The sequence below is a fragment of the Polyodon spathula genome, chromosome 4 (assembly GCF_017654505.1).
Source record: "Polyodon spathula isolate WHYD16114869_AA chromosome 4, ASM1765450v1, whole genome shotgun sequence".
NCBI classification, from domain to species: Eukaryota; Metazoa; Chordata; class Actinopteri; order Acipenseriformes; family Polyodontidae; genus Polyodon; species Polyodon spathula.
The window spans coordinates 15,275,324-15,300,978 of record NC_054537.1 but is presented as its reverse complement, the minus strand read 5'-3'; the positions used below and the strand labels follow the sequence as shown (position 1 = coordinate 15,300,978).

Genomic DNA, 25,655 nt, shown 5'->3' with positions numbered 1-25,655 from the left:
GGGGCTTTCCAGGATTGGATAAAAGCGTCTGCTAAATGCCAAAGTAGTAATTGCGAAATTACATTTTTAGACAAACACTGTTGTAGCACACGATCAGCACATATAACACACTCCACATTTTTGCTGAGCCTGGTGTAACCTAAAGTGTTATTTTTTATGTATTAGTGGATTGCATCGTTTGTTTTGTATTTTATTCTACTGTTTCTACAATCATTGGAGGCTTAAGGTAAACGAGACAATAAAATTGACTTGTGGTATTCAAGTACCACAAAGACCAATTGAAATCATGCATGTGTGCAATACAGTTGACTATAAAAATGCAATCAGAACAAGATTGAATGTTGGAAAAAAAGAAATAGTAATTGTAATGATATGTTTTTGTCTTTTAAGAAATATAATGTCATTTCATCCCGGCCGAGGTTGTCCCCGTGGAAGGGGTGCGTCTGGACAGCGTGGAATACCTCATAATTACAGGCCACAGAATCTCAGACAGGTTGCACCTCCACAGCCTGTGCCTCCTTTTCATTATGATCCACAAGCTGCTCCCTCCCCTGGCTATTCTAACTCTAGTAGTGCAGGTTACATGCCTCCCAGACCTGATTTTATACCTTATCCACCCCCAATGCCCCCACTGGGACAGAGTCCTACAAACCAGTGCCCATTGAGACCTCCATTTCCTAACCCTCCAGTTAGACAAGCCTTCCCAGGGCCCCCTAACTTTCCTCCCCCTCCAATCCTAAACGCTGCCAACAGCTCCTTGTCTGGATCAGCAGCTTCAGGTCAAAGCTCCTATCATTACATGATGCCTCCTCCACCACTACCGCACACGTCTGTTCCACCCTCCATGCCACAGCAAATGAGCTACCAGCCCCCTTATTCCATTAACTACTCCCAGCCGCCCTTTCCTCCACCCAATTTTAATACTGGGTATCAACCGCACGCCAGCTCTTTCAACACCGATCAGTTCAGACATGCAAGTCAGTACAAAGCTGAGAAGTCGCAGAGTGAGCAAAGGTCGCCAGAAAGAAACCGACGCCCTGAGGAGCCCAGGTACAAGGGGTACAGCTACGGAAGCCATGGTGACAGGCACAGGATGGACTGCCCTGGAGAACGACGGGATCGTGGAAGGAGCCCAGACAGGAGGCGGCAGGAAAGTAGCCGTCACAGATCAGACTATGACCGAGGCAGAACACCACCTCGCCACAGAAGTCGGGAGCGAAGCAGGTGTTGATGAGTTATTTACCGTCTCCTCACATTGTTATTGCTGCCTTTTGCAAGTGCATACTACCAGCAGCCTACTGTTGGGATCCAGAAACTAGCCATCTCTAGCAAGCCTGAGAGGAAGACACTGGTTGCGGTTATTTTTATGTAGTTTTAGTATGTTTTAAAGAATCAATTAATATTTTAGTTGTTTTTTTTTATAGCCAACATTTGTCTGTCGCAGACATCTGAGTCCTTTCTTTCTTTCTTTCTTTCTTTCTTTCTTTCTTTTCTTTCTTTCTTTCTTTCTTTCTTTCTTTTCTTTGCTTTCCCTTTCCGTAAAGGAAATCTTTCTTTCTTTCTTTCGACACAGGGAGAGCAGACGGTCTGTGTCTTGTGAAAGGCAACACAGAAAAGACTATAAGAGACCAAGGAGGTGAGACTGTTATTTTAATAAAAATATTTTAAAATGAAAAAATAGCAATATAGCTTTTCTACAAGTATTTTTTTGTTTGTTTATTTGTGTAGCAAGAAGCTTTTTTTTGCTATTTTTTTTTTTGCTAACTTTTTAGAATTGATGACCAAACCCTGTATTTGTTGAGCTGATGCTTACATGGCTGTATCATTATGCAGTCTCTGATTGTACTCCCTACAGTATGTGAAATGCTTACTCTTTTGTTTTTTGTTTCTTTTTGTAGTCGTTCGAGCAGTCGAGATAGGAAGCGGCCTCGTTGGGAAGAGGAGAGGGAGAGGAGGCCAGAGAGCCAGGGCTCCAGTAGAGAGAAGAACTACACTTCTGTGAAAAACAAAGAACCAGAAGAGAATCAAGTAGAAAGAGCTGAAGATGATCAAGAAGAGGAAGAGTTTCTTAAGCCGGTGTGGATTCGCTGTACCCATGCTGAAAATTACTATTCGAATGACCCTATGGATCAGGTGGTATGTAAAAGAACAATTTCCATTTTCATAGTTTAACCCTGCTGGACCACCTTTTAATATTAACAAGTCAGGCCAGGTTAAGCAAAATTAGTGATAACTTATAACCCCCCCCCCCTTTTTTTTTTAAATGACAATTTTTCACATATACAGGTTAATGCAGGTTTATAAACCATTCTATATGATTTAACATTCCCCTCAGATTATACCCCTGATTTGTTCACACAAACTCCCATTTATAATCGTATATGGTTAGTTTTTTAAACATTTTTTAATTTTCAGGGTGACTCTACCATTGTTGGCACAAGTAAACTGCGAGATCTGTATGACAGATTTGAAGAGGAGTTGGTGAAGAGACAAGAAAGAGCCAAAGCATCAAGACCTCAATGGGAACCACCAAAGACCAAGTTAGATGATGATCCAGGTACCATTTTATTATGCTACTGTCTGTATAACACTTCAGGTAAAGTTACTTGCTTTCCCAGGTAAGGTGGTCGGAGCTGGGTAAGAATAATCTGACACCGTGTGTCTACCCTTAGATGAGAGTTCAGGTGACTCTGAATGCGAGTCGGATGGAGGAAGCAGCAGCTGCAGCAGCAGCAGTTCAGACTCGGACGTCTTCGATGTCATTGCGGAAATCAAGCGCAAAAAGGCACACCCAGACCGCCTGCAGGAGGAACTGTGGTACAATGATCGTGGCCAGGTCTGCGAATCTCTTACTCTTGTCAGTACATTAAGGGTGGAAATGCATTTTATCCAAAAGGAACTGTGGTACAGAGAGGTGGCCATCATTTATTCGTTTGTAAAGTTGTTTCGCCAGTTGTGTTGCAGCATTTTTGTAATTTAACTATGCGTTACCTACTCCTTGGTCATTATGTGAAAACAATGCGCCTAAGTCATATTTTAAGAAAGCTTGTTATCTGCCGTGTCTTTTTAAGGGAAAACTCAAAATGTACAATTGCAGCTTTATTAGACCAGCGATTCAAAATCTCTTGCTCAAATACATCCTTAGCAGTTTGACTGTCAGTGGCTCTGCTTAAAAGTTTTCCAATAAAAAGCTAATCAAATAAAGAGTTCTTTAATGGACTAACATATTTTTAGCTTAAACCCAGCATGGATAACGACATGGCAAAGTGAAGTACAGTAATTAGTTTAGGCAGAAGTAAGTTTTGCAATGAGCAGATACAAACTGCTACTGCAGTCCTTTTAACACTAAATATTCAGCATTCCAATATTCCAGTTAGGAAAACATGTCCTTAGTAATGTTTTCTTTTTTAAAATCTGTCAAATTAATTTACTAAGGGGTTCATTTCATCAACCTATACCCCTATCGAGTACTGGTATCAAATGTGAGGTTTTTGTTTTTTCTATTTATTAGGCTGTGTTTAATCCTGCAGGTAATGTTTTTATTATATCAAATGATCTGTGTTAATATTTCATAGATGAATGATGGGCCATTGTGCAAGTGCAGTGCCAAAGCCAGGCGGACTGGAATCCGACACAACATTTATCCAGGGGAAGAGGTGAGAAGAATGTCTTACTGTTAGGTCAAATAGTATCTCTAGCTTTCTAAAAGCAGACATACACAAGTGGACATGTAGTATCTTTGTCCGAAAAGCTTCATAGTTCCTTGGTTGAACCAGCTGTAATTATTAATGTTCTTATTGTATAGTGTAACTGGTTGCTATTTTGCAATGATCCTTTTATAAATCAGAAGAAAACAAAATGTTTTTTTTTTTTTTCCTGGTTACCGTAAATATTGTAAGACGACAACTGGTAATAAGTAAACAGTAACAGTGCAGTCACTACTGCAGCATGCAGAGAGTTTCTAAACAAAACAATATTTATTTATTTGATCTTTCCTAGCATGTTAAAGCGTGTCGTCTGATGACAAACAATGCAGGAAGACTGTACCACTACAGAATTACAGTGTCCCCGCCTACCAACTTCTTAGTAAGTGAATGTTGGAAATGTATTTCTGGCAATCGATTGTTGCACTATATAAATATTTTTGAATATTTAAAGCCATATATTTAAATGCTGTTTAAAAACACTGTCTTTGTAGACTGACCGACCTACTGTAATAGAATATGATGATCACGAGTACATCTTTGAAGGATTCTCTTTGTTTTCACACACTCCGCTTACTAATGTAAGTATTAATAACTTTTTGTGGTACCAATTGATCTTCATTAACAGTGAAAATGTGGCAAGTGCTTCTCATAAGACAAGCAGGACAGAACATAACATATGAGAAAAAAAGCAACAAACAAACAATTGCAGCTTTTAAGAGACCCCAGTGGCTTGCCGATAGTAATAAAAGAACTGCCGTTCGTTTGGTGTACAATCTGAGCCATGTGAGCGAGGTTTGAATCCTGCTTGTGTCAAGTTTCTGATCTTGGGTGCTGGCACTGGAGATAATTCCTTACTGCATTCCACTGGTCTCTTTGATATCTTTATATTCTAACAAAAATAACTAGGAGGCTTGTAGAAGTGAAAAGCTCTGTGAGATGTTGGGTCCACCTTTTGTAAAATGAAGACCGAAGATCCATTAATGCAAAGGCATGACCACAACTGAAGATTGGGTAATGAATACAGAAAGCTTTTAAATAAAGGAAGTTAAATATTATGGCATTAGCATTTTAACAGGAATTGCTAAGATCACACAGGTTATGAAATGATAATGCATAGAGTTGAAACAGGGCTTGGTAGTGGAAACAGATTAACAGGTCAAAACGAGGCAATGTCTGATAATTTGTGGCTTATAAATTAGATGAAGGGCGCATATTAAATGGGTGTTCTTTTCAGACGCTTAGCTTGAAAAGGTCCATACTAATATTCTGCTTTTTCAATTTAAATGGATTCCTATATGGTCCCGTTACTTGGAGGAGGAGATTGTGGAGCATATTTTTAACTTTGCCATATGTATAATTTCAGATTCCATTATGCAGAGTGATCCGTTTTAACATAGATTACACCATTCATTTTATTGAAGAAATGGCACCAGAGGTGAATATTATTTATTTGTTATAATTTATTTTTATTGTCCTAGTTTATTAACAAGCCATAGTATGTTATATGCTGTTTGATTGAATGATAGTTTCTGTTAAAAAGGAAGACTAAACATTAGCTTTTTGTAAAGTTCTCCCAATATTTCAGTCTGACTTGTGCATCAAAAAACCATATCATGTTAAAAAAAAAACAAAAAAAAAACCCAGTTCATTAGTGAAGGATCCTTATACAGTAAAATATAGCTCTTGTAAAATTTACTGTAAACAGAGACTAACTGTTAATTAACAACATTTGTGAAATGTCAAGGGAGTTATTCTCCAAATATTACACCTTTGTGCCAGAATACCCTGTCTCGCTAAATTGGATGAAACTTTGCCTGCAAATTTTAGTTAAATCTCTAAAGTATTACATTAGAATTAGTATTTGAAGAGTGAAAATGCAGTACCTGTTCTCAGACCGGGAACATTATAGCCAATTTACAGGTGTACACCTTAAACTGATCTAAATGTAAATATTTTAATAGTTGTGCACAAGTCAGCAAATGTTTTGTGCTCCAACACTTGTTACAGAAGCATCTACTGTATATGCGCACAATAGGAAAATTAATTGCTAGAAGAGTAATGCTGTATTTTATTATTATAATTGCAGAATTACTGCGTAAAAGGACTGGAGCTGTTTTCATCTTATTTATTTAAAGATATCTTGGAGCTGTATGACTGGAATCTTAAAGGTATTTTTTATTTATTTATTCTGCATTATTTAAAAGCTTGGAAGAAAACCTTTATTTGACAATGAATCAAAGACCATAAACAAACTTAACTGCATTAAACTCTTCCCTCCCGTGGTACTAGCTGTGAAATTAAAGAAACAAGTGAAGGGTAATGTGTGATCTGCTCAGTAGCTAAGGCTAAGAATGTGATATACAGTAACGATTCTTTTTTTTCATCTTTTTGTAGGGCCTGAAAGTGAGAATGATACCTCCATTTGTCAAAAATTTCACTTTATGCCTCGTTTTGTTAGATTTCTTCCTGGTGAGTAATTATGCTGGTGTGTATTTCACAATATATACAACTGTAAGTTGCCCTGGGTAAGGACGTCTGCTAAGAAATTAATAAATCATTATTATTATTATTAATAATAATAATACTAATAATACTAATAATAATAATAATATGCACTCAGCACAGTGGTTATGGGGATACTATTGCTACCTTGTGGTCTCACATAATAGGCGAATGTTTTATAGTTAGTGATCTTTATTTTTTTCTAACACACCTGCATGCACACATACATAAATAGGAATTAAATTATCAAGTGGATCTGAATAAATGAATAAGGCTGTCTGCAAAACATGGCACCTGTAAATGGGACAATAACCAGGCATATTCATACAGGGCATTCATTATGAGGCATGAAGAACTGTTTGGATGGTAATGCCAACCCAGTAAGAAAATACAATAACGGATACTTTGTAAAGTAAATGCCATCATTCTTTCATTATTTGCCTGCCTTCTGTTGTGTTTATTTATTTTTGTAATTGGCAGATACATGCAAGATTGTATTTTTGATTATGGCTATCTGATATTACCAACAGGATATATGTGTTTATTCTTATTTTTCTATGCGTTCATTCATAAACATGCTATAATTGTCAAGACTTCCAAGTCAATGAAAGCGTTAACAAAGCCTCTGCAGTATTTACAAGAAACACATCCATTTCCTTTGTATTTCCCACAGTTTGTTTTCAACATTTTCCTGATAGATGTTTTTTCTTTTTTTTTATTGACACATCAATGAAAATAAACAAGATCATTACTTTTGTTTTTTCTTCTAAACATAGCAGTGTATCCAGCTCTGTTTGAAATGAGTGGCTGATTGTCTGCATTGTTGTTGGGGGAGTGTGATCTGAATACACCGTGATCCTTAGATTTTTTTTTTTTTACTCCTGGCGAAAACTCCCTAGTAAATGCTGAGAAATGTAATGCCCAGTTGATTTATGACCCATGACGTGTGATTAAAAATGCAACCCAGTATGTTTAAAATTAACGCTGCAATAAGGACAACATGGGACACAGCAAAGGTAACAATGTGTTTCATGTAAACTTTGCAGGGTGTGCTGCGACACCCAGGTAATATATTCTTGAAGGATATCGGTTGTAAAGTTGCATGTCTTTCGTTACAGACGGTGGGAAGGAGGTGCTGTCCATGCACCAGGTGCTCCTGTACATGCTGCACAGCAACAAACCTCTGGTTCCTGAAGAAGAGATTGCCAACATGCTGCAATGGGAGGAGTTGGAGTGGCAGAAATATGCAGAGGAATGTAAAGGAATGATCGTCACCAGTCCTGGCATGGTAAGATCTGTTAAGTTTGCTGTACTTTGTGGTGTCTCTAGGGGTGTAGTCCTGCAGGTCAGGGGGAGCGCCGACCCCTCCCTTCTAGGGCAGGGAGATCACCGCTTCCATACTTCACGTGTTGAATATTTAACTGTTTTGCTCCTGTTTATATATGGAGATATATACGTATGTATAACCCATACAAATAAGCAAAGAACACAATAGGTGTAAGAAACCCTTGAAAGATAAATAATGAAAGAGTTTGAATACAGCATGCCCGGTCTGGAATAATGAGTAAGAGAGGTGAAGGGAACCCGTATCAGCGCTGTGCTGAGGTGACAGCGTTTTACAATTGGATGTAATAATTGGAACAGTTGTTAGTTTTAGACCCATATTTAAGAAATGATGTAGATAAAATAAGCTAAACATTTATTTAAAAGGTAAAACTCCACCACAACAAACAAATAAAGGGTACCTGTGTCTGGCCTTGCACATCTTTTTTTGCAAACTGATGCACTTCTGTTTCAAAACCTCAGTCTCATTTGCTCTTTAAGTAGCTGCAATAGGACAGTGGGATGAGCTGATTCTGGACTAAACCATTCAATATACGAGAAGGGGGAGTGTTACACATAGCTAATAATAATAATAATAATAATAATAATAATAATAATAATAATAATAATAATAATGACAGTGTTTTAATCATGTGTTGTGAACATTTTTAATTTATTTATCTTTAATATAAATAGTTGTAAGGCTAGTGCCTTGCATATACTATTGCTTTACAATGATACCTCAATATCTGATTGTCTGAATTTGTAATGAATTAGTACACTCAAACGGTAACTACTGGAGTGATAAACGGCGGTTCTGTTGAGTGTGTGGGGAAATGGGGATGGCGGAGGGGCATAGTAGGGGTGAGAGAGCATGGAGGGAGTAGATAATATGGACCCCTCACTTCTAAATATAGCACTACACCAGTACGTGTCTCTATTCTCTATTAAAAGTAAACGTGCAAGTTTTTGTACTTTCGTATTGTACTTGTTGGGCTAAAAAAAATAAAAAAAACAGTAAACAGTACCTAGCAATTAAGTCGGTCTCCTTCTCATGCATTCATCAGAATATTTATGTGACAGGAACGAGCTTGGTGCATAATGCACACTCTTAGTTGACAATTTTACTGATTTTGCAAATGTTTATTAATAGTAAACTAAATAGAGGAGATTGTATTTATATAGGTAGCAGCCATACTACTTCACATTAAACATGTTTTTTTTTGTTAGTAGGACAAGTGGAATCTATGCCATTTTCATAAAGGTTCAAATTATTTTTATCCTAAGATAAAACAATATGGAAAATAAACTCTCTTATTCATACATTTGTTTTTAATTAATTTGTTTATTCAGAAGTATTACACATATAATAGCGACAACAATTTTTATACCAGACAAATTAAGATTGGAAGAACCTGAAACTAGCCAAGTAAGTTTATTACTGTGGTGATCTGTGTTTGCCTTTTCAAAGCAATGTATGTGTACATCATTTTATAATTCTCATGGTGCTTGGCGTCCAGAATAAAAGCACTTTGTAATTTCATATTGTGATTTTATAATTGTACTGTAAACATGGCAATTCTATCCTTTATATCTTTGCCTGGTATTTCACAAAAGATGTGCAAGTCATTCATGAATGTTAATCAATGAGTTTCTAGAACGTATGTGGTATCTGGTACTTGTACTAGATTCATGAAGACTACTTACTTAAAAGCATAATATATAGCAAATGTTCTTCGTGTTCATGTTCACAGTTTTCACAAGCATATGTGAACAGCATATCTGGTTTTGAGCTTTGAAAGTTACATTTTGCAGAAACCCAGCTCTGTTCGCATTGACCAATTGGACCGGGAGCAGTTTAACCCAGATGTCATTACCTTTCCTATAATTGTTCACTTTGGGATAAGACCAGCTCAACTGAGCTATGCCGGCGACCCACAGTAAGATTTTTTTTTTTTCCCCCTGTAACTTTGATTTATTTATTTCTCTTTCCTTTTACATAGTCATGCTAACTACATACTGTTACAGTAAGGAGTTAGTCATACTGGTATTTTATTTATTTTGTATACAAAGTATAGTTTAAATACAACATAAATATTGCAGTAATAGAAGGCGTGTTCGACTTTCACAGTTTATTTTGATAACAATATTGTGTTTAAGGTACCAGAAGTTGTGGAAGAGCTATGTGAAACTACGCCATCTGCTGGCCAACAGTCCCAAAGTCAGACAAGTGGACAAACAGAAGTTAACACAGAGAGAGGTATTTAACAAGATGAATGAGGCAGCTTACAGGAGTTTTTCATTAATGTATATATTTTTAATCTGTAGGTTACATTGTTCTAATAAACTCACTGTATAGTAACAATTTAGCTATTTTTATGTCAGTAGGTAAGAACATGTAGAAGTTATCTTATGAAAATAAGCTGCTTATCCAGAGAAAGTAGGAGGCCCCCATATACAGAAGAATTGTTTCAGTCTTTTGTGCACTGGAGAGAGGTGGAAGCCTGTCAGTTACTCCTGTTACCTACTGGGTAAAGAAAAGAAAAATACAAAAAGCTATTTCATTTGAGAAACAGATGTAAATCAGACACATGCTTGTCAATAGGCTTTATTCATGGAAGTTATAATCCAAAACTGAACTTGTTTCATTACTGTAGTGTTTGCAGATCAGATTGGTTCACTTTTTGGATGAGCAATTAGGTCAGGAATGACAATGCACAGGTACAGCTAGCTGTCCAGATAAGCTGCTTACCTGACGCTTTTACACATAAAAAAAATACAAAATGCGCACTACATTTTTATTTAATGCGTAAAAATGTGCATCGCTATTTTGCTGCACCACTTGTCTTCCTCCCCTAAAACTTCCACTAACAACTACATCTCCCAGAGTACAATGTCTTCAGTTACTAGGAAACTATACACAAGAAAAACTAACCCAACAAACATTATCCAATCTCTGGCCTGCCCTGATGATGTCTTTGTAGCCAAATCACAGTAAAAAAAGACACATTTGAAGCTACACAGGTCAAAGCGTAAACACCCCAGTCCAGCTACAAATCCAACTGGAACCATGTTGAATTAATGTACAGTAATTAAATTAAATTTAAGTAACATAATTACTTTTTAACATAAAAAATGTGCTGAGCAGATGAAGAACCTTGTAGAACAGTAGTACTAAGTAACTAATGCCTACCCCATTACCATTAAAGATTGTACAGTATTTATCAAGATAACTCATGACTTCAAGGTAATGTTGCATTTCACCACCTGAAAATGCATTTTACGCTCTGTGTTAAAATTAGAAGGCAAGTTACTCCCACACCCAAAACCTTATTTTGAAGACTGACTACAGCACTATTATTTAAGTATGTAGTGTAATATCTACTTTTAACATATGTGTGTTGTGACTACAGTCAGCTCCCCCTGGATCCAGGACACAAAGAAATCCACAAGCACTCGGATTTTCAAAGCCCTCTTTAACGTAGTACACCTGCTTTGAACATGAAGCTGTTTTATACTTCTAACACAGTGAAAGGAGAGAAAATGCTCTGGGACATGAGAGCCTTGAGGATTTATTATACAAACTGCAACAAACAAAGAAAGCTGGATTATAGTTTTCAGCTCCGAAAGATAGAACAAAACAACTAATACATTTGTAAGTAATGTAAACACTTTGACATGTGTGATGTGGTGTAACTCACACATTTCAAGGATTGGTCATTGCTGATTGGGATTTTAATGTTTCTTTTATTAAACCTATTATAAGACAGTAATCCAGTGAAAGCAGAAGTATTACACCCTAGAATAGAGGATATAAATAGTTTTTGCTAATCTATATATAAGCAAGAAGCAGTGACTAAAGTTTATCTAATCTTTTTTCTTTACTCACGTGGTTTTTAGTTATATAATTACTTCTGAGACAAAAACAGGATTTTTATGTTTGGATATTCACTAATAATTTAAATATTCATTTGGATATTCGTTTGTTTTTTAAAGTAATAAAAGCCATTATATTGCTCTGAACGCTGGCAGAGACAGCATAGCAGCAGCGATGGCAGGATCAGGGGGACGTGTGTGTGTGTGTGTGTGTGTGTGTGTGTGTGTGTGTGTGTGTGTGTGTGTGTGTGTGTGTGTGTGTGTGTGTGTGTGTGTGTGTGTGTGTGTGTGTGTGTGTGTGTGTGTGTGTGTGTGTGTGTGTGTGTGTGTGTGTGTGTGTGTGTGTGTGTGTGTGTGTGTGTGTGTGTGTGTGTGTGCAGTAAAGAATACGTTGTGTAGGACTTACTTTACCCCAGTAAATTAACTACAAAACAAAGGATGCCACATAGCAGTTCAAATTAAACGTTGTTTGATTTATTCCCCAAATAAATAATACATAAAGTTGACAATGGATTTTATTTATTCTTCTTTTTTTTTTTCATTCCTTGCCATTTCCGTTTCTTCACAATAAACAGTGGTCATCGACGCAGAAAGTCGCAACAAAATATATCTAATATATACAGTCTATATAAAAATCACTACATTATGTTGGGTACTGTTTTAAGCATTTCAGAATGACGTGCTTGCCTTTTTTCTGTCCCACGAGGTTCTGGCTCTAAAGCAGCTCAACGTCTTTTTGTCCCAGATGGCTTCCCATTGAGGTCACTATGGTGCATGGGCATAATCTGGTTTGTTTATCTTTTGCTGTCTAAAACTTTTAAATAGAGGCAGCTGTGTTGATTCTGTGTTTCTATAATTATTGTCACACAGAGCTGTTTTTCATTTGCCATTTTTTTAACTTTCACGCAAATTCTGGTGACGGTAAATAAGTGCAAGATGTTTTTGTCTTGTAGTGAATACATACATCTGAATACACGTTAAAAAATGTTTGTTCAAATATTCAGATATTTGTCCCAGCACTGAATATAGTGTTGTTTTTCCTGGTTAATGTTCTTGCTGAACAGACTCACCAGCTGTGGCATAGTTTGTAGATTTGATGGAGCATGATTATGAATATCTGTTATTGATGATTCATGTTACAGGAAGCTCTTCAGAAGATCAGACAGAAAAACACCATGCGACGAGAGGTGACTGTGGAACTGAGCAGCCAGGGGTTCTGGAAAACGGGCATCCGATCTGATGTTTGCCAGGTACTTTGGGTGTCATTTAATTCCTCAACTTCATGGACCTAGAAAATCTTTCCACTAATGTCAGCTGGATGTAATTAAGAGAAAAACTACAGTGACTCACCTTGACATTTCTTTAACTGTGATTGTGATTGACTGAGGAAGTGGCAGTGTTACGACTATAAGAGAAAATAAAAAGTCTAAAATATATAGCATGTTTACAGAATGAATTAGCATGGCCTGTTTGTGCGCGCTTTTTTCCTATGACTGCTGAGGTTTTTACGGATCTGATATCCTTTTAAGCCAAAAATAAACATCAAGAAAGGCCATCTTGTGTGTTACTTGTATGACATGTGCTGGGAAGAGTTTCTTAAGGTATATAGAGCATTTCATATTCCATTGAAAACATGGAGGCCCTAATCTTTCCTTATGAAATTTATGCAAAGACAAATTCTATGAGTTGCAACAGAATAAAACTAGTGAACAATTGTTTGCATGAAATAATTGTTCTGATGGTTTCTAGCTATACTGTTTTCTGATTTTTAATTATTTTTTTTATTTCTTTCCTCTACAGCATGCAATGATGTTACCAGTCCTTACACACCACATTCGCTACCATCAGTGCCTTAAGGATTTGGACAAGTTGATAGGATACGTGTTCAAGGAACGCTGTCTTCTGCAGGTGAGAGGAGGGGGGAGGGGAGGGCATAATAAACCACTAACAACCTTGTGTTCCTAATGCAACCTTCCCTCAGGGCTTTGTATGCACAGTATGCATATGTGGTTACTCAACACAGCTTGTAGTGTGATGGTATCTACATGGGAGGGAGAGGGATAAAAACTGAAATACTATAGTATACTTAAATATTTATAAATACATGTACTGGCAACATATAAAGAACAAAAGTACCTGCTAATGGTAGACCTCTACACTCCTTCATGTTATTTAAAGCTGGCAGCTTAATCAAATTTTGAAGTTGTAGCAGATTGTGCAGGGCATCACATTCTCTTCAAAGAAGTTACACACCTTTTTAGTGCAAACTAAGTGTTGCACAGCTGTGGGAGCGATTCTTAGTAAGGTAGAGTTGCAGATAAAAGTATATAACACTTACTATATCATACTTTAAATAAAGCTCTTGTTTTGTTTGCCTTTCCCCTGTTCTTCTGTTCACAGTGTTTGCCTAATGAAGTCAAACAACCTTGGTTCTAGAACTTGAAGGACTGTATAGTCAGCCATTTAGTTACACATTTTAACAGCTTACCCCATTAGCATTTCTATTGTTCCTTAGCATCCTGTTTGGGATCCTTATAAAATAAAAGGCATCATTTAAACTGTACAAGTTCAAAGACAATGTGTTTGCATTCTCAAGAGGATGTTACATCTAATAGGACATCTGAGTAGAAACAAAGCTTACTGCTTTTTATGAAAGGTTTCATGTCTTAACCTATGGCATCCAAGGATTTAAATATATGTGAAGGGGCAAGAAGCACATGAGTTTCGTGGATAGTTCTCTTCCTGTGTGCAACTTAAGCACATTGCTGATGTTTACAAACAGATTACCCCGTTTCCTACGTGATGAGGCAAAGAAATGTGTTTGGATCCATTAAACCTTTCTTTTGTTTTTTATTTGGGTTTTTTTGTGGGGTGTGTTTGTTTACAAACTGGCTAGGACTTTCTCCCAAAACAAATCCGGATGGAACACTGAACGTTGACCCTAGTTGTCAAGGTTTTAGCGTTGCTGTGATATGGTAACAGCTCGGTTACAGGGTTGCTTGTGAAAAAATTAGTATCATTTACACACATACAATTTTAAATCTTAATAGTATTTTTATTTTCTGGTCATCACACAAATGTGTGCATGTTAAATGGCTGAAGTGACGTATATTGAAAGGCTTAGTTTAGCCACTTTCTTTTTCTTTTGAGAGACGTGTGCTATCTTAGGTTACCCTACAGAGTTAGAAACACAGTGAAAATAAAAGCCATTGTGACAAAAAATATATAAATAATATCTATTGGGCCAGATAAAATTGATCCGGGCCAGTAAAACCACAAGCTCAGGGGCCCAAGGGGCCAGTAGCTAAAATTCTAAACATAGAGCTCTGGTTGTGTGTAATTCAACGAACACTCATTGCAGGGATGACCAAAAGTGTGCGGAATGCATCAGAATGCATTTTACACTTGGTGCACGGCTATATCTGAAGTTACAGTATATTTAATAATTTGTCATCATGTAGATTTCTGTTTAAGTCTTAACATTATCTAACAATGGTAAGCCTAAATTATATCTTGCCTGTCGTTGGGATGTTGAAAGTTCTTCTCTTTCATGCCTTTCATGACAGTAACATTTTTAATATAGTGGTTTGTATAAAGCTAATTGTGTGTGCATGGAGCAAATTAGGATTACTGCTAACTAGTTTGTTTATCTTCTGATACATAATATGGAGCTCTGCAAATCCGCTTCAGCGCACAAGAACTAAACAAGGATTCAATTTTTATAATGTCTTGCATATTCTTCTCTTGCTGCAGCTGGCCATGACCCATCCAAGTCATCACTTGAACTTTGGCATGAACCCAGACCATGCCAGAAACTCTCTTTCAAACTGTGGTATTCGGCAGCCCAAGTATGGAGATAGAAAAGTCCATCACATGTACATGAGAAAAAAAGGTAAAAATTACAAACTGAATGTAACAGATAAGGTGTTGTATATTGTTTGTTTGTTTTGTTTTTAAAGGGATAACGACATTTTTTTTGGAGTGTCAGTTGAGCTTCCAATTATTAAAATTTTAGTTGTTTGTCCCTTTGCATTAAAGTATTACATGAAGTACAACATTTTATATCCCATTGCTTATTTTAAGTGTACAGTATACCCACATGTACGCACAGTTTGCACTATTCTGTAGATTGTGTGTCCTCGTGTTCTAATAAAATAAAGGTACAGCGTGTTTTAAGGAGTCCTATGGAATCATAGGACTCCCATAAGATATTTAACAAACCGTTATTCAACCTTGGTTGTCTTTTATGTGCCCCCCCAACCCCCTGTCCCCACACACACACGCACACACACACACACAGACGCCTCACTTTATGGTGCCATGTGCGTCACAGCTGTTGCTGAAATGATATATAGCATTTTATCTGTTTTGTGCATGTTCAGATTAATATGCTTTTGTTTTTGTTTTTTTAGGTATAAACACATTAATAAATATAATGTCGCGGCTTGGCCAGGATGACCCATCACCTTCTAGGTAAGAAGTTTTATGATATTATGATTACCCTGCTGCAGTGAACGCTAAATTAATGGTTATAGTGATTCACGCTGTGAATTGGTACTATTGCTATAAACTATGGTGTGCACACAGAAACATTTTAAAGTTAATGTCCTTCAATACACAGCATAAAAATACATGCATAATATTCTACATAATTAAAATAGAAGCATTGTTGAAATGGTTTAGAAACTATGAATATTACTGTCAGTTTCTGGAATGTACTCAGTTCAGAAGTAACTTGTATTTACTCATTTAGCAGACTATGATATCACTGTTGATATTTTTCATATCTGCCATGATTTTTTTAAGCAAGATTGTGGGGTCCTGCAATACTGATGCTTTATTTTACTTTTAGTGATGAAAGTTCAAGTTTGCTAATGGATCTGTATGTTCAAGTTAGGAAGTTGCATTTGATTGACAATAGCAACACTATTAGTTTTTTAACTAGCATGTTTGTACTTAATAAATATATTTTAAAAATATACACAGTGCTACCCTGTTATAACGCAATCTGTTTTAGTGCAATAGTGCAACAGTTAGGCCAGCATTAACGTCAGTATCATCACTGCATGTTGGTTGGCTGAGCTTTCGTTCTGATCAGATTTCATTTTGGCATGCGTCTCAAATCTCCACCGATTTCTCTTTGTGTCAGTGCTCATTCGTTGATCAACGAGAGAAGATCTTAGCAGTGCAATGTGAAAACAGTGGTGTGGAGTAATTATCATTGTGAAGTAATACATTATTTTTTAGCGCAGCGGAGAAAGTTATCTGAATGGTCGTTCGAATATTGCTGCACGTGAATATGAAAGCAAAAATCCATGTCAGTGTTCCCCATAATTTACACAGTTGATAAATATTAGAAATAATTATCATAACGCGTTTTGCCTTGAACCGATTTACCACATTACCAACATTTTGTTTTGTTGTGATCCTAGTAATTTCTTTTATGTAATAAACAAAACCCATAACGGCGAGGTGTTTTTTCTTTGTACATCTCCTTTTCTAAAACATTTTGAAGAGTTTATTTAAGTTAAATGTGAGTTTTTACTTGTGTACATCTAAAACAAGGGCAGAAGTAAAACACAATAATGATATTACTTTATGAAAATGAAATAATAATTTATTTATTTATTTATTTATTGAAATTATGCTGTCTAACATTAAACTATCTCACACTTTATTTTTTATATGTTTAGTTTGAGGCTTTTTTTTAAAAAAAATAGTGGTGGAAGCCAGCATAATGAATATGATTTTATTGGAGAATGTATGTTGATGTCTTCATCATTGCAGAATAAATCATAATGAGCGCCTGGAGTTTCTTGGTGATGCCGTTGTGGAGTTCTTAACAAGGTAAGAAATAACAATACTGCAAATGTTCTTGCTTTCATTTTGTGTTATCGGTTACTTCTGTTTGTATTTTCATACTGCAGGGGTAGTTAATGTTACAGCAACACTCTTGGTTCCCAGTAATTGGCATATGCATGCCAGCTGTTCTAGCCCTTTTTAAGAACAATGCTGCATTGGCAGGCAAGTTGCTGAGCTTAGGTATTGAAGATGCCCACACATATTACAATCCATTCATTGTTTATCTTGTCACGCCTTCACAGAATTATCACCTGTGTAACTGTGATGAAGTGCCAGCCCCTGTGTGTATTTTCTGTTATATCTTGTGTGTTCTGTGAATGGAGAACGGGATTGGAGACGAGGGTAAAGAGAATAAAACTAATAATAACGTAAAGTAAAAGAAGCTCACTGTGTTTTGTTTGGTCCGTTTTGTTTGTCTGTTTATTTTGGCGAATGTGCCGTGTCCTGTTTTTGTATTGTTACAACCGTTTATTTTCTGTCTGTTTGTTTATTTATTAAATGTTGAGTGAAAGCATTCGCTCAGCTCCACCAAACTCCACCTCTCTGTTGCTTATTTCCTGGCTCTGGTCTGATGCTTGGAGGCGCTGTTGTCCCGGTTCTGACACCACGTGTCACAAAGACGGCCGGAGTGGGTGGCATCAGACCAGAGCAAAAACAGGACACGGCACATTCGCCAAAATAAACAGACAAACAAAACGGACCAAACAAAACACGGTGAGCTTCTTTTACTTTACGTTATTATTAGTTTTATTCGCTTTACCTCCGTCTCCAATCCCGTTCTCCACTCACCGAACACACAACATATAACAGAAAATACACACAGGGGCGGGCATTTCATCACAGTAACAAACAACAAATGAGAACAAGTTGGATTTATTTATTTTTGGTATAAAAAGGTATATTTCATTGGTAGACATGTTATGTGTGGGGGATGCATGTCTTGGTACAGTAGGTAGTCTCCGCGTATAGGAACACCTCCTAAGAGAACACTTTGTCTAAGGGAACACCCTTTTGGCGAAACTGATTTTTCCCATTGTAAGTGCTCCAGCTAAAAGAACAGGAACTGCGCTTAGAAGAATACCACTTTGGCACCGATAGCGATTTGTTCACAATGGTACAGTACTGTTTTGTAAAAAAGCATCATGTCTTCGCGAGAGTGTCTTGAGGGACACTGGTTGGTTTATTAAATATTTCCATCATCGTTGTATTCTGATTTTCACAAGTGCACCTCATCGCTACAAAATGGCATTTAAACAAACCACAAAATGCACAACTGATTCTTTTGCTACACAAAGTTGGAAATTGTTTGAGAAAAAAAAAAAAACCTGAATCAGTTACAAGTCGTTGAGCAATTTGGTGTTTCCCGTTCTGGTGAGTTCTTTTTAATAATGTGCATGTCTTGTATATTGCTGCTGTATTTTGTAACATGTAGGTGGGGGGTGGGGGGTGCAGTGTTATTTTAATTTGACAGTTAGTATATTAACATTAAGTTAATCCTAAGTAACGCCCATTATTTTTGCCTCTGCCATTGTGGTAGACTGAAACACACCTGCCAGTAAATGTCATAGCACATAGCGATTTAAGCTTTTTGACAGTATTGTTTTGCTTTAGCTTATCTGTTACTTTTATTATTATTTTTGTTTTATTAGCATATGCTTGCCTATGGTTTTGCTTTTACTTCAGTTAATTTCATATGTTGATACATGTACGTCATGACAAGTGATATATATGTATGTATTTATTTATTTATGTGTGTATTTATTTATTTATTCATACTGTGTAGCTTAGAGAGCACTTCGCTTGCTTCCTGAGGGGTGTTCTCTTAGCCAGAGACTACTGTATGAATACATCTTAGATCATTAAATAGGCTGTCTTTTAAAGGCATGTTTGTAAAATCAAGTTGTGTTGGTAAATGCAATCTATATATGCAGTGTAGCCCCTTACTCTACTGCAGTGATGCACAAAGTGTGGGGGACGCGGAGAGTCAGTAAGGGGGGCTGCGACTATGACTGAAGTTCTGTAAAAGTGTATTTTTTTTTTTTTTAAAGAATTGAACATTTTAAATAAATACATAAATGACAGCTAGTTGCTCCCAAGTTATTACCTTTCATGAGCCATTAATGATCACTCTAGGACTTGCAGAGTCTGAGAAATGATGTTTGAAGTGGCAAGCGAGTGTCAATGAAACTGCAGTGAGCAGAGCTGAAATGGCGGCATCCATGTATAGGGCGACAAGTGTAAATAAAGCAACAAAATGGATGCTAAGTAAGGGGGGGCGGCATATAAACATTTTGCGCACCTCTGCTGTACTGTACCAGCAAGTTGAAACTAAAACTTAATATTCCTAGAATACAATTCTGTGAAATACGCCAAGACATATTGCTTAATACATTGAACAATAATACACCAGCTAGAGGAAAGCTTTGAAATCCATTTGGTATTTTTAGGATAAAATAAATGATCACAGATTAATATTACTCAGTTCCACTAGTAGCAAAGCAATATTGTGCTTTGTTGATTTAGGTTACAGTTAGTTATGTAATAATGTCATCAGTTGTTTTTACAATAATCATTTTATCGGAGCTACATTTTCATCATAAAGGCATGATTGAGTAGCCACCAATGTTTACAACATTTATACAAGTGTAGAGGTTATAGGTGTCTTTTGGGCTTGTACACTGAAATGAATCTCTGTAGGTAAACTAGTGCAGAAACTTTACATTTAATATTAATAATAATATAATAATAATAATAATAATAATAATAATAATAATAATAATAATAATAATAGCAACTAAGTAATCGCTAATACAGCTTGCTATGTTTCCTGTAATTAGTTAATGGGGTACTTAAGTTGTATCGTGTACAGAGCATAATCTTACGCTGAAGTTTAAGTGCACTGATCTGTGTTAGATACAGCTGAGGAGCTATAGGCTAATTTGTGGGTTTTGAACCTTAGCAGAGGTCAGAGGTCATGGGTAATGACATTTCTTTATAGAGCATGAATGACTTCCTATATGTGTTCCATATGAACCATGACTCTATCTATGATCCCTGAAGCACAAGGAGCCAGTTTTTAGCTTGACCTTTTGGAGAGGTTAAAGGTCGCTGGTGATGACATTTTTCACAGAGCACATATGTCTTCCTATACGTGTTCCATTATAACTATGACCCGTCGTTTTTGTCGACAAAAGTTTTGAAAATTGTCCAATATTCACAAGATCTAGCCTAGTGGCCAAGCTGTGAACTTTTTCCACATGGGGACATCAGTCGGGTTGTCCACACATAGGCATCTACTTACGTATGCGTTTTCATGACTCTGCGACAAACTTTTGGCATAATAATAATATTAATAAACGCAGCAATAACAATAGGTTTCCCAGCTTTTATCTTCCGAATACCTACACAGATGGGTTAATAGCCCCATCTCAGGAAATTTGATTTACGATCTGTTATTGTGGTGTTGCACTTCTGCTTGCGTTGGTCGTCAACAGTGTTGGGATATTTGGGAGACTGATCCTGGAGGTAGCACCCACGAATGAAAATACTGTGAATTATATCAGATAGTCAGTGTGCAATATATAGGATGTTTTGGACTTCCAAATTGACATTAGCAAGTATATTTTCTCAATCCCACTCCTCATAAAATAAGGGTTGCCTCACAATACGTTGAACCTCAAATTGACAGAGAAAACTTTATCTTGTCAAAAAAAAAAAAAGTTGTTTGTTTTGAACTTTCTTTCTCTTTAAAACATCTTAATAAAAACTTAGTCAGCCTTTAGTTCTAGCATTGATGTGCTGATACTGACCGAGTTATAAAAATGTCAGTTGTCAGCCATTTCATTCTAACCATAAAACATCTTCAGAAGTTTAGAAATAACTGTGCCATGGCTTCAAAACATATGACATGTGTATAGAGAATACAATGGGGTTTAGTGGGATATGGGTTTATCACAATTCCTTTTTCCTGGCTTATTAAATACATGGTGTGAGCCCCTCGAAGACCATTGTGTAACCTTTTTTTCCGTGCCTCAATCTGTGGTAATGCATACCATCACTTTCACATTTCCTGTCCTTTAAAAATGGATAAGAAATAGAAAAGTAAATTATCAAAGCATTATCCCAAATAGAATAATACATTTCCATGCAAGAAAAATGAAAAGATTGTCCTTTTTACTGGTCTTGTAGGGATTAAAATGAAATGAGTAAAATAAAAAAAAAGACCTTATCTATTTAATTCTTAATAAGCTTTCTGCATGAATTGAATATCATTAACTGTAAATCCATTGAATTATAATAGGCACTTTGAAATACATACCTATATGAAGTTGTTTTTTTTTTTTTTAATGTGATTTCTCATTAGATAGGTCCAATGATTAAAAAATGTATCACTTTATCAACATAACATTTTTAAAAGGAATCATTCTGAACAGTAGATCTACTCTTTGAATGAATATAGAACCTAATCCTCATTATGACAAACATTTTGTTTTAGTTTATATTTTTAAATTTCCATACTTTTATTTTCACTTGGACATTGAAGTCTGCGTCTGATGCCAATTCACAATGCGTGATCTCAGTCTGAATTTTGGCCACTAAATCAGTTGAAAGGCCAGATTGTGGGAGACCAGGAAAATGATGGGTATTCCTGGAGCAATAAATATATATATATATATATATATATATATATATATATATATATATATATATATATATATATATATATATATATATATATATACACACACACACACACACACACACACACACACACACACACACACACACACACACACACACACACACACACACATACATATATATATATATATATATATATATATATATATATATATATATCTACACACACACACACACACACACCTGTCAAGTAGTCTTGCTCATATAAATGGTACATGTAACATTTTAGAGCATAACAACCACCACCCCAACTTCGTCTATCGATAGTTGTGTACTTCCTATAAGCATTTCTGTTTGATTTTTGCAGTGTCCACCTCTATTATTTGTTTCCAAGCCTTGAAGAAGGAGGCTTAGCTACGTATCGTACAGCTATTGTTCAGAATCAGCATCTTGCTATGCTAGCTAAGGTAGGTAAAGAACATAAGGTATCTTCTGAATGTGTGTGTGTGTGTGTGTGTGTGTGTATATATAGATAGTATATATATAGGAGTATATATATTATATAGGTATAGATATATATATATATATATACAATATATATGTTGTACACACACACAACACACACACAGAATGGAGTTGTGTAACAGAAAGCCATTATGAAAATACCACTTGGTACATATTCTGAAAAGCATGATGGCAAATTTATTTTGGTTCACAATTCTTAGAGTAACTGTTGACCTTGAATGTTCTTTACATTTGCAATACCTGTGGGTAATGCATAATGTATTAGGTGAATTTTTCATCAATTGTAATGCACGTAAACATATTTTGTAAAGTTTTGACTCTGACCTTAATTCTGACTTGGCCATGTTTTTGTTTTTGTAGAAACTGGAGCTGGACCGGTTCATGCTTTACGCACATGGACCTGATCTGTGCCGAGAGTCTGATCTGCGGCATGCTATGGCCAACTGCTTTGAAGCACTTATAGGTAATATTATGTGCTTTCATTTCTCATAGCCTTAATAGAATATATATTCAATTCTTCTCTGTTTTAAGTAGCAAAACAGTTACACAAATGGGCCTAGGCATTTGTTATGAGAGTCACTTAGGTTATTCTGTTTGTGTAGAGCAGTGGTCTTCAAAGTGGTGCCCGCGGGCAAATTCGCGCCCGTGAAACCAGGCCATCGTGCCCGGGGCAACTATTCTTAAATTATGGGTCGTGAATACATTTCTGGCGGGTCGTAGCGTTGAAAAATTAATAAAGCTTGAAAATTGAAGGCGTGTGAGTAGCCAGTGGGAAAGTGAAAGGTGTGACAGCTGTCCAATCATTCGTGAGCAGAGGCAGGGTGTTAATATACCTGGTGAGCACTGAATTTCGCTGACTTTTATTGAGAAAAGTAATACATTTCAGTATTTAGAATTACATTTTCTCTATATATATTTTTTAATTTCACCAGACAAGGGAAACACCGTAGTAGATTTAGTTACAAATCCACTTTCTCTGAATAATTGTACTCGAACTGAGCGATCTTTAAAATGTTGACAAATTTGCCAAATTGAAACAAAACGAGATGCTATCTGCCCTCTTTTATTTTAGTTTCTTCATGGTTATCTGAGTAAACATGCTATTTAAAAATATTTGCATTGTGTATTTTATATAAATTATTTAATTTATGTAATAAGCGCAGCATGCACAATTACTTCCTGAGACTTGTCCTTATCAGAGTGAGCCAAGAATAACACACACACACACACACACACTGTATATATTGCAGAAAGGCAGTGTTTAAGAACCTAAGCAATAGTCAGCGTGCCCAGAAACAGGCAAGTAAGATCAATTTATGCCTGTGCCCAAATTACTTTGAGGACAACTGGTGTAGAGCATGGTGTAAACTGAAAGTAAGATTAACAATGAACAGGGCAAAAAATATATTATATTATAAAAATAAGCCATTGCCTAAAACGTACGGGCTAAACAGTACTCCCAACTTTGTAGTGCACAGTGCATAAAACGCTGTTCTTGTAGTAAACATGTTTTGGAACAAAATGTCTGCAGTTAACACACATTTTAGAAGTGCTTCTGTGATGGAGTAAAGAGAATTGGGGTGAGCGCATGGCTAGTTTACATGCAACAGAATTTTAAGCACAAATCAACGTATCTTTTACTTTCACCAATACTTTTGCACTGCGAATGATGCTGGTCATTTAAAAACCAACTGCTGGACGCTATATAACTGAAAAAGCTATATGCTGAAATGGGCTTCTAGGACCGCAGTCGTGTAAACACGATAAAAAAGCACTTGGTTTTGATGACTTACAGGGCCACCGTACTTTGCAGTACAGCCTTCAAGCACATGTCATTGGATAGGGGAGGGACTGACGTTCGTTTCCTAATTGTCTTTTTTTTTTTCGTTTGACGTCACTGAGAGGGACATTTAAAGGGCGGAAAATGTTTTGGCAATGCAGAGAGAAAAGACATCACAGCCTGCTTTAGAGAAACTTGTAAGAAAGACATGGAAAAACATTGTAAATGTTTCCGATGTATTTGACATTTATATTAGAACATTTATTCTGTCTCGTGTGTGTGTCTCTCTATATATATGTATGTGTGTGTGTGTGTGTATATATATATATATATATATATATATATATATATATATATATATATATATATATACATATATAAAACATTTATAATATATCAAACAAACACGTATAAGCAGATCCATTTCATGAACTAAATGTTTCAGTGTGCAGTACCAATTTTTCTAAAGCAGATTCCAAGTACTGATAAATTTCAGAATGAATAACTATTTTTATTTATTTTGAGAAAAATTATTGAGAGTAGTGTCCATTGTTGTTATAAAGACCCAATTGAGAGTAGTGTCCATTGTTGTTATAAAGACCCTGAGAGTAAACGTGTATTATGTCATTGCAATCACTCAGGTGAAACAATGTCTTGTAATTTGGTAAGGTCCATCTGTCATAAAATAGCACGTTTTTATACATGTATCTCTAAGCAAAATACATAATAAATACTTAAAAAAAAAAAAATAAATACAAAATTAAAGCCACAAAATATTGTGTTGAAAAAAAAAAAAGTGAAAGGTTGTATGGTCACACTGAAAAATGCTTGGTTCTGAAAGGGTTAAAATCGAACTGCCAGACACTATTTAAGAACCAACTGCTAGACACCATTTTAAATAAATAAATAAATAAATAAAAAACATGAAAAAACAAAACAATCCATTACGGTCCACACATCAGTCTCAAGAGCATTCTTCTGGCAGGACGAGGTTGGAGCTTATGGCATTACGAAGTCTGTGGTTCCATTAGCAGAGACTTGCACCAAATGATCCACCACTACTTCACATATAGTGTCTAAAGACCAATGCAGCAATTTCAGTTGTAAATATATCTTTCTAATTAATGGACTGGAATGTAATTGAGGTCGGAATGCCATTGCAATTCAATATAAAAAACTAACCATAAATGAAAGACTTATCAGCTGCTCATTGTTTTCCAGTTCATTTTCTGATAAAAGTAGAGCACATGGTAGCTTTAAAGGTGCCCTACTGACACATGTAATATCTGCACACCCATGTGTTAATTACACATATAAAATAGCTATGCATTACTTCTGCTTGAAGCCTTGCAATGGAAGATGGATCAAACACAGTCACTAAGAAAAAGTCTGCAATTTTTCAGAAGAAAATAAGCCTGTGATAAGCCTTTGATTTTCAT

At 36.1% G+C, this 25,655-nt stretch overlaps 1 protein-coding gene across 1 annotated transcript in view; it reads left to right on the top strand.

Annotated features, from left to right (window-relative positions):
- The window catches only part of LOC121314209 (ribonuclease 3-like), a 50,151-nt gene that overhangs the window by 289 nt on the left and 24,207 nt on the right, over positions 1–25,655 (top strand). Inside the window, 21 exon segments of the mRNA XM_041247233.1 lie at positions 391–1,234; positions 1,545–1,636; positions 1,899–2,136; positions 2,416–2,557; positions 2,673–2,836; positions 3,576–3,656; positions 4,000–4,086; positions 4,199–4,285; positions 5,071–5,142; positions 5,794–5,875; positions 6,102–6,176; positions 7,328–7,497; positions 9,348–9,472; positions 9,693–9,792; positions 12,551–12,658; positions 13,209–13,316; positions 15,162–15,300; positions 15,821–15,881; positions 17,196–17,255; positions 22,279–22,378; positions 22,797–22,899. Of these exon segments, the coding sequence (XP_041103167.1) occupies positions 398–1,234; positions 1,545–1,636; positions 1,899–2,136; positions 2,416–2,557; positions 2,673–2,836; positions 3,576–3,656; positions 4,000–4,086; positions 4,199–4,285; positions 5,071–5,142; positions 5,794–5,875; positions 6,102–6,176; positions 7,328–7,497; positions 9,348–9,472; positions 9,693–9,792; positions 12,551–12,658; positions 13,209–13,316; positions 15,162–15,300; positions 15,821–15,881; positions 17,196–17,255; positions 22,279–22,378; positions 22,797–22,899 (3,031 nt within the window). The 5' untranslated portion in view covers positions 391–397.